The sequence below is a fragment of the Rhinichthys klamathensis genome, unplaced genomic scaffold (assembly GCF_029890125.1).
Source record: "Rhinichthys klamathensis goyatoka isolate OS25496 unplaced genomic scaffold, OSU_Roscu_1.1 h1tg000454l_1, whole genome shotgun sequence".
NCBI classification, from domain to species: Eukaryota; Metazoa; Chordata; class Actinopteri; order Cypriniformes; family Leuciscidae; genus Rhinichthys; species Rhinichthys klamathensis.
The window spans coordinates 266,837-277,500 of NW_026606946.1; the positions used below are offsets into that span (position 1 = coordinate 266,837).

At 36.2% G+C, this 10,664-nt stretch overlaps 1 protein-coding gene across 1 annotated transcript in view; it reads right to left on the reverse strand.

Moving 5' to 3' along the window:
• Nucleotides 1-10,664, reverse strand: part of rigi (RNA sensor RIG-I) — a 62,507-nt gene that overhangs the window by 35,486 nt on the left and 16,357 nt on the right. Inside the window, exons 13-15 of the mRNA XM_056236599.1 lie at nt 9,522-9,667; nt 8,305-8,401; nt 7,195-7,365 (exon numbers count right to left, since the gene is read on the reverse strand). Of these exons, the coding sequence (XP_056092574.1) occupies nt 7,195-7,365; nt 8,305-8,401; nt 9,522-9,667 (414 nt within the window). The remainder of the gene's footprint in view (nt 1-7,194; nt 7,366-8,304; nt 8,402-9,521; nt 9,668-10,664) is intronic.

Sequence of the window (10,664 nt, forward strand, 5' to 3'; positions counted from 1 at the left end):
GCATACAGGATATTTTCAGTCAATAACCAGCTAGATTTATATGGACTATTTCTAATGTGCTTTTTGTCTGCTTTGGACATTGAAACACACAATAAAAATACTATAAAGTGTCTATGTACCATCATTGGGCAAAAAAAGATAAAAAAGATAAATAATAAATCTAGAAAAAAACATTCCACTGAAAAAAAGATTTTTGGGCAAATATTGTATTACATAAAATTAAAAATATATCAAATAATAATGATATAAAAATATATAATTAATATTTTAAATCACAGTTGCAATTTGACAACACTTGAGAAAAACAATGATATAGTAGGCTATCACTGACTCGTTTTTTTTTTAATTTGTAGAATCTAAAGTACTATTATATAAGAAATAACAAAATTATATTTACTGGTCAATGCCTACAAGTAGGCAATATACTTTTTTCCTTATTGCAACAAATTATCAAATGAGAAACAAATAAAATACAATCGAGAAGTAAATAAAACCCTAAGCAAAAAATAATTAAACCACTAAAATAAACATACATCTTACTAACTTTCATATTTCACAATGTATTTAGTTATCATGCATTTTCAGGACAAGACTTCATCTCACCTTTCCTGCGTGGTGGAGGGTGGAGGGCTGTCGTCTGACTGTTTCGCGTCCCATTGTCACGTGTCTGCATTTCCCGGGAAAATACATCCACTGTCGCAGACGTGCGTAAATGACGTAGTTACGTATTTGGATTTCACGTTGCAATTGTGACTATTTATTTGACCGAATAGAAAACTCTCTGATGACAAGAATCTTTTTTTTTTTAATCGCAGTAGTGTTTCTTCTTCTTCTTCAAAAAAAAAAAAACTGTCGTGGATCAAGTCTTTCTAGTGGACAGAGCACATGATCACTTGTAAACGAACTCACCCGACTCGAACTAGGAACCAGTGCGCATGTCCGAACAAGCACAGGTTTAAAAGAGCAAAAAATGCAAAATGAGCAACCTAGATATCTTGAACAGACATCTTATTTTCTACTAATAGCATTTATTAATCAAAATAGTAAACTGATGTATGCAAATACACAGCAGGGCTGATATTCAAGCTGGTATAATATGTCTCTACTTTTGGAGTCTGTGTTGTTGTCAATTTATTCGAGTTAAGATGGGGGATGGGTGTGGATTATTTCGAGGCTCTAAATTAAACTTTAACAAGTACTTTAACAGCATTATCTTCTTTGTATTTCTTTCATAAATTAATGGTATTTTACATTACAGGGCGGAGAAGCTAATAGACCTTGTAAAAGTGCTTTAAAAACGCATAGCCACGACAGTTTGTGATCTTTTGAGCAGCACTTCTGCTTAGCTATCTACCTGTAACTGTCAGTCTGTTAGTTCAGCCAGAGACAAGTTCAACTCTCTGTCACTCCAGTCAGTCTCAGTGCTGTGGGGGAAGGGCGCGCGCGCGATCAGTCTCTCTCAGTGCTGTGGGGGAAGGGCGCGCGCGCGATCAGTCTCAGTGCTGTGGGGGAAGGGCGGCTGATCACAGTGTGAGCAGATCTCAGTCAGACTGACAGTCACAGGCAGAGCTAGGGTTAGGGTTAGGGTTAGTGCAGATCCAATGGCTTTTAAAATCAAATTAAGTACAAAATAATTATGTAAACAAACATTTAAACGTGTCAGCTTGATTCATGATTCTTTTAAACACTTTTTTTCTTTTGTATGACTATATGTAACTGCTCTGCCCCCCCCCCCCCCCTCTCTCTCTCTCTCTCTCTCTCTCTCTCTCTCTCTATCTATCTATCTATCGATTTATATATATATATATATATATATATATATATATATATATATATATATATATATATATATATAGGCTATATATATATATATTGAGAGATAGATAGATAGAGAGAGAGAGAGTGAATGTATGCTGTAACTGCTCTCCTCTATAAACAGTTCTTATCAGTCGCTTTGGTACATTTCTTGAATCATCCTTAAGATTTGCAAACAAGGAAAGTGCATTTCGTACAAACAGCAGAACACAATAGGATTACATGACAGCATTTTGACATTCTTGTTTGTGACACAAGGCACTGATATGTTCATTGATATATATTGTACTAAGGATTTTTAACAAGTTACAGGCTTTTGATGGTTGTCAATATAACTGTATCAGTATTTTGAGAAGTAAACACTGGCTACGATTTTGATGACAATGAAAAGACTGCACATTATCTGTATGACACATAAACACATGTACCCATTATGAGACTGGACTCACAGATACACTGTTGGTCTGTTAAAAAATGACAATGCCATTGCGATGAACAGACTATTCAAACACATACTGTATATGTGTGTGTGTTACATTATGTCTCTATCAAGTATATTTATATAGCGCTTTTCACAATATAGATTGCATCAAAGCAGCTTCACAGTATCAATCAAAACATAATAACAATGTTCGTTTCTTAGTGGAAAAACATCCACGTTTGGTAGAGCTGATCAATGGTATTAATGATTGGTTAATTAATTTGAATATCCCCAACTGAGCAAGCCAAAGGCAACAGTGGCAAGGAACCGAAAAACTCCATCAAGTGACCCGATGGTGTCCTAAAACTCCATCAGGGACCCAATGGAGAAGAAAAAAACCTTGGGAGAACCCAGGCTCAGTGGGGGCCAGTTCTCCTCTGGCGTTTATGAACTAGAGGCCGGATTTACAGTAACTGCAAGGTAAAAATGTATATGAATGTCTCTAAACAGACTTTAAACGTGAACCTGTGATTAACGCTGATGGCGTTCACATGCGCATTAAGAATTGATTCTATAGTTATGTGCGTTTGAATATATGTGCGTAGGTTTGTATTTCCCTAGAAAACCATGCCTGAACAAATTACTTGTCTATAAATTTGATACATAATTTTGTTTTATTTTATCACTTCGGGGTAGGTACGCGAAACTAGATTCACAACGCTTTATCTGTAGAGTTTATTGTTTATTGTTTATTATTTAGATCCCCATTAGCTACTCCATTAAGCAGCAGCTATTCTTCCTGGGGTCTTAACAATTTTTCAACAAAATATTAACATCAAGGCTGTACAACAATGAAGACAAATACAGAAGTGCACACAACATCATTTAAGATATCTAATTAGTGGGAAAGGGATCTCTATCACGTATTTTTACTGTCTCATGTAAAATGCAAGTAGACTCCACTGTAATACAGTAAGTCTACAGCTTATGGTGAACAGTACAGTATAGTGAACACTGTCTGATTACACGCATGTTCTGTCTATAAAGACTTGAATGTTTGAGGACACACACGGTTGTTCTCCCAACATTCAGCTCAGCTTTCAACCCGCCTCGGCCATGAGGTCATGAACATGATCTACAATATTGGCCCCTATTTCTTCAGAAACCTACAATCTCTCTGTTTTACCTCTGTATCCTTCCACCACACATCCTTACTCCTCCTCTTCTTCTTCTCGGCTGTTACCCTGTTGTTCTTCCATTCTCAGAGTGTGTATGTGTTGTGCTCTGTCTATATGGCTTCCAGAGGAAGCTTCATGAGATGCACTCTGAGCGATTATAGAGAACTGGTGATCATTGATTGATCTAATGCTTTACATTCCCCTTCATTAGTGAAATTCAAAATTCACATCTGCAATTCAGGACAAAAAAAGTATAATAGAATTGTATAGAAAATATGTTTGACAGTTTATGACAACTAGTAATTTAATGCCTATATGTTTTGAGGGGTAAGACTATTCAACAGAGAACCAGTATAATACATTTTGATCAACATGACATAAGCAATTGATAATGTAAGAAACAGCAGACACTTACATTTATTGCATGAATGTACCAAAGCATTTGCAATTTGTTCAAAAGAATGATAAACTGCTTTCATGATGTGCACAAGTGACTAGATGATGTGGAGGTTGAACAAGAATTTTAGTTGTGATTTGAGAAATGCACCAAAGCGCCTTAAAAAAACGTATGTAATTAGTGTAAACATTTAATTAATATAATAATATAATATGAGAATGTTTCATGCAGCTGCTCTCCTCTATATAATATAATATAAAATAATATAATATATACTACAAAGAGAATGTTTGCTGTAACTGCTCTCCTCTTTATATAATATAAAATAATACAATGCAATATAATATAATAAGAATAATGTTTGCTGTAACTGCTCTCCTCAATATAATATAATATAATATAATATAATATAATATATAAAGAAAAAAGTTAGCTTGTTTGCTGTAGTGAATGTGTTGCTGTGGTAACTGGTAACGGAGTCCTGTCCTGCTCGTGCGGGGGGTGGGGGAGGGGCGGTGGCCACTCAGGGAAATCACTGATATTATGAGAGGAAACGGCAGAACGCAAAGTAGGAGAAAACACTTCAAACAAATAAAATCACTCATAAAAGCAAGCGATTTAGCATGTTTTCACATCTTTTGGTGGCTTGTGTGTTTTTATTAAACAAACTTGGATGAATAAATCATCACATCCATATTGACAGATTTAAACAGCTGTTCCTCCGCTTTTGGAAGAAAATATGTACTTTGTAAATTCACATGACGTAATGTCTCTGTCTCTTCCCCGCTTCAAACTCGTTCCTACATGATTAATAAACTCCTATGTAAGTTACTGTACAGCTGTATAGTCTCGGTGACGCGCAGCAGCGCGATCTTCACACACACATAACGTTACACAGAGCAGACTCCGATGCGAGAGCAAAACTGCGAGGATTAAAGTTTAATAACATGCCCATATACATCGTGAGAGCTCCTGCTGCTCAGGGTAAATTAGTCTATTTTTATTTAAATAATAATTATTGCGAATTTATCTATTATTGAATGTGGATTATCTGTCAATTCATTCATAATAATGATATCGCCTCCGCTCCGCCATTTTTGTTGATGACGTGATGGCCTCAGATTGGTCAGATCATTAAGTCCCGCTCTCATAGTGGCTTCCTGCGCTCTGATTGGTCAGAATCCCCGAAGTGTGTATCTTTTCCGGAAGTGCAGTACTCCTAGAGGGCGCTGTGTTATACACACTTTAGTGGGGGGGCATACACACTTCACATACACAAATCACTTAAAACTGATTTTTTGGGACAAGTGAGATTTTAAGTCTGGACACCATTTTAGAGTATGCTGAATGCCATTATATAGTCAAACAAATGAGGACATACAAAATGTCCTCAATTTTTGAGGTGGTCCTCAGTTTACTGGTGTGTATCCTGGTGAATGTACCCAAAAGGGACATAAACAAACACACACACACACACACACACACACACACACACACACACACACACACCCCTGAACCGGCCCATCACACACACACACGCACACACACACACTAACACTACCCTAAACCTACCCATCACATACACACACACACACACACACACACACACACACACAACCCCTGAACCGGCCCATCACACACACACACACACACACACGCACGCACACACACACACGCCAATTTTATCATCTCTACACTGGTTACCTATCAAGTTCCGTATCAATTACAAAGTACTATTACTGACCTATAAAGCCCTAAATGGTTTAGCTCCTGTGTATTTAATGGACCTTCTATCGCACTACAATCCATCGCGTTCTTTAAGATCACTAAATTCGAGGCTTCTAGTCATTCCTAGGATATCTAAGTCCACTAAAGGAGGGAGGGCGTTCTCACATTTAGCTCCTAAACTCTGGAATAGCCTTCCTGATATTGTTCGAGGCTCTGACTCGCTGTCCCAGTTTAAAACTAGATTAAAGACGCATCTTTTTAGCCAAGCATTTACATAATGCTTACCTTTTATTATACTGCTGAATCAGGTCAAATGCATTTAATACTATAAAACTTGAAGAGACTGTAGGTTATCTGTATAGGTTGCATAGTATTTGCAGTCATTACGTTCCTGTGTATATTGCGTGAATGACGGGTGGTTGGGCAGATATTGTGTTGCGGTAGGTGGTATGCCATACGGAACCGTTGTCCACTGAAACTGCCTATTCACGCACCAGTGGGGCTCGACAGCCTTAGTCAACAGGTTGGCGCGTATGGTTGGGTTGCGGAGAGATTGTGAGATTGTGGTTAGGTCTCAGCAGCAGGAGGGACGTAGAGGTCAGTAAGCTGGGCTGAGTTGAGTGGGGGACGGAGGGGGGTGATTTTGGGACGCAAGAGTCACTGTATTCATGTTTTGTCTTTTACGCCTGTGTTATGGAAATCATCATTATGAACAGCAGCTACGCTAATTATTTTCCCTTTGCTTTTCTGCTGTTATCTCGGGACGCGAGTCCCGAGAAAATGGCGTTCGTCAGCTCCAGTTTGTATCCAGCCTCTCACGGAGACTTCAGATGCTCCAATCACAAAGCCTATGAAGTGACGACTTAACACGGGCGATATGGACTCTCTATGGTGGACGGCACTGATCCTCAACAACTCGTCTTAAGACCGGCGTGCATACTTGGACTTCCAAAAAATACTCTAAATGTTCCGATCCAATCTGACTTGTAATGCTGCCCGAATCATGCACTGTTCCTTCGTTGGCCAGAGGAGAACTGGCCCCCCGACTGAGTCTGGTTTCTCCCAAGGTTTTTTTCTCCATTCTGTCCCTGATGGAGTTTTGGTTCCTTGCCACTGTTGCCTTGGCTTTTGGCTTGCTTAGTTGGGGACATTTAACATTTAATATTCAATAATATTATTGATCTGCCTTACTTAAGGTGGACGTTGACGCAATTTCTTTTAGAAACAAACTTTGTTATATTGTTATATTGTTTTTGTTATATTGTTTTCATGTTATCACTGTGAAGCGCTTTGATACAATCTGTATTGTAAAAAGCGCTATATAAATAAAGGTGACTTGACTTGACTTGACACGCACTAACCCTACCATCACAGAAAACTTTATGCATTTTTAGATTTTTAATAAAAAACTGTTAAGTATGTTTTTAAAGTCATTTGAAATACGAGGACTCATAAATCACATTCACGCTGTAATACTAGTGGCAGTGTAATACCAGTGTAATACCAGTGTAATACCAGTGTAATACCAATGTCATTATACAAATTTCTGTCCTCATAAATCACAAAAACAAACACACACACACACACACACACACATACAGTGATTCGGTGTATTTGTGTTTATACGAGTGTGAAAGAGTGTACATGTTTGTTACCTCGAACTTGCACCATCTTCACCACGTTACCCACGTACTCGTACATCAGAACCAGGTTGCATTGTGGGATATCGATGCCTTCATCAGCGACTGACGTGGCGATGAGTATCTTACTCTGATCTGAGCTCTTGAACGAGTCCAAAACACCCTTCTTATTGGTCGGAGTCATCACTGTAGCACAAATTATTCACACTTCAATAAGGAAAACGCTCAAGAGTCTATGATTTGACCATTACTACAGTGATTATTATATATTGTTATGTTTGGCTACAGTTCTAACCCTAATTGATCGAGTGTGTAGCTTTTCATTATTATTATGTTTCTATCCAGTTAGAAGTTTGGCAACAGTTCATGGTTGTTTAAGAAATGAAAAGCAAAACTACTCGATCGATTAGGGTTAGAAGTGTTGCAGTCCTAAGATGAAGTACTAAAGTAACTTAATAAAAGCCACATTGACATATTGAAAAAACACAACAAAAATGACTAAAACTTGAACTAAAATTCAAATTAAAACAGAAAATATAAAATAAAAATAATATCCATGATTTAGTAAACAAAACACTTAATACTAATACTTTAATACATTTTAATACATTGAGCTGGCTTATTTTAATACATTTTAATACTAAAAAGGGTCAAATTTTTATTATTATGATACAAATTTTGATTTTGATTTAAAATGCAAATTTTTAATAAAGAAAAAAAGGGCTGCACAATTTGGCCAGAAAATTGTGATTATTTATCAATGAGAATATAAAAAAAATACTAATAATTGTACTGTAAAATTACTGTTATTACCAAATATTAAATTATAAAATATATTAAATTAAAATATTCAACAAAATAAGAAATATCATAATGTATTATAATAATAATTATTTTATTTTATAGTACAACTCTAAGGTTACAATACTAATATTTTATTCACTCTTAATTTCTTCATTTTCAAACATATCATCTGGCTTTATTTTGGAGGTTTTTATAAGTTTGAGCTGCTTATTTTGTCTATATTTCACTTTTTTATTTATAAAAATTTAGTTTTATTATATATATATATATATATATATACTGTATATACAGTGTGTGTGTGTGTGTGTGTTTAATTCCCACCTGAGCCGGGAAAGTTGGATTTTCGTCCTTTTCCTATCAGGACTCCAGGCATCAGGAACTTCAGGGAATCTGTGTCATCAATCCATTTCTTCATGGCCTTATATATGTGTAAACACACACACACACACACACATGAATCAGACATCACAAGGCACACCACAAATTTTTTTCGGGAACACTTTACAATAAGGTTCATTAGTTAACATAAACTAAGAATGAACAATACTTCTTCAGCATTTATTAATCTAAGTTAATATTAATTTCAACATTTACTAATACGTTATTAAAATCAAAGGTTGTATTTGTTAACATTAGTTAATGCACTGTGAACTAACATGAACAGCTGCATTTTAACTAACATTAATAAAGATTAATACATACTGTAACAAATGCATTGCTCGTTGTTAGTTCATGTTAATTAATACATTAACTAATGTTAACTAATGAACCTTATTGTAAAGTGTTACCTTTTCTTTCTAAGGCATGTTTATTAAAGCTACGGTAACACTAAAGTTTACAATAAGGTTCATTAGTTAACATTAGTTGATGTATTAATTGTCGATGTCAAATGTCGAAATTAATATTAACTAAGTATTGGTCATTCTTAGTTGATGTTAACTAAGGTACTTAACTAATGTTAACTAATGAACCTTATTGTAAAGTGTCACCAAAGCTACTTAAATATCCTAAAGCCTAATCCTGGCTTAATCTAAGCCCTCTCTGTGAAACCAGTTGCACAAACTTAAACAACTAATTTGACTAACTAGAAATCACTCAAGAGGTGATCAGTCTTACTTTTCTGATTCAAATTACAACTTTTTATGTGGCCAGTTCTTATAAACTTATAAAAAGTTAGCCATCTAATCTAATTCTTCAAGACTGGTTCTAACATTTTAAAGTCAGATACACCAAAAGGCAGAACCGTCTCGTCTCGTCTTACTGCTAGTTCTTAACACACAGTCTTAACAAAGTAGCTAAGTTTATGCACCTGGCCCGTCTTCAAGAACAAAAATGAGAAGACTAACTTTTAAGACTAACTAACTTGAATTTATTCAATTATAAGTTTATGCAACATTATTTGCAGGAGTCACAAAACTTAGCCACGTTTATCCACAGATATTGATGTATCCGACTTTTAAAATGTTATAACCAGTCTTGAAGAATTAGATTAGACGGCTAACTTTTAAGACTAGTCTAAGAAGGTTTATTTTACTCACGTCGGCGAGGGCTCGGGTCCTGACGAACAGGACGGTGCGCGTCTGATCGTTGTTGTGATATTCTTCCTCCAGGATGAACCTCAGCTCCTCTAGTTTGGGGTTCTGCTGCCCCTCAGTGGCCAAAACCAGCAACTGCGGGCGCTGACCTGCATCAGGGACACACACACACTCTCTGAATAATTCATTACATAGTATAGTGCATACTTTTGAGTGTGTATCAGAAGAGTAGGCAAGCTTTGGGACACACTATCACGTCATACAATTGTAAACTTGTAAAAAAAGTAAACTGGCCTGTCAATCATCCTGTCACTGTTCAAATCCTCCACATTTCATTTAATTTGCACGTTGATCTGTCTTTCATGCAGAGACTCTCCTCATATTAATGCATTTAAAACAGATCTTTATAAAAGTCCACATTGTTATTGCAGATGAAATATAACACGGATAACATGAAATACATATTTTTCTATCAAGTTAAACTCTGATTAGTCACTCAAATCTTTATCTGAACCTCTCACTGTCGATCGCCATGTTTTGTAGTTTTTAACACTTTTTACTCGTGTTTGTAGTTCCTCCTCCAAAGCACAGTGGGTTGTGGGTAATATTTACATTTATGCATTTGGCAGACACTTTTATCCAAAGCGACTTACATTGCATTTCAAGGTACACATTTTACATTCTTATCAGTTCTTGCTTTCCCTGGGAATCGAACCCATGACCTTGACGTTGCAAGCGCCAACGCTCTACTGTTTGAGCTACAGGAAAGCATATTAGCAAACTAATATTAGCTGTTGTAATGAGCACGGATCCACACTTCGAAAATCCACTGGAAATAGTAGGTCATCCGGGGACTTCTAACACTCTTTTCAACATACTATTGTTACGACCCTGTCTTTTTATTCTCTACCTGATGGTGGCGGTATAACATCTATAGAAGCTTGTTTCCGCCACTGAATAAAAAAAATAAAAAATAATTGCGACTTTTTATCTCACTAAATTTGCAATTCTGAGAAATAAAGTCGCAATTGCGAGAAAAAAAGACAGAATATAGACTTTTTATCTCACAATTGCGAGAAAGGAAGTCAGAATTGTGAGAAATAAAGTCGCAATTGCGAGATAAAGTCGCAATTCTGAGAAATAAAG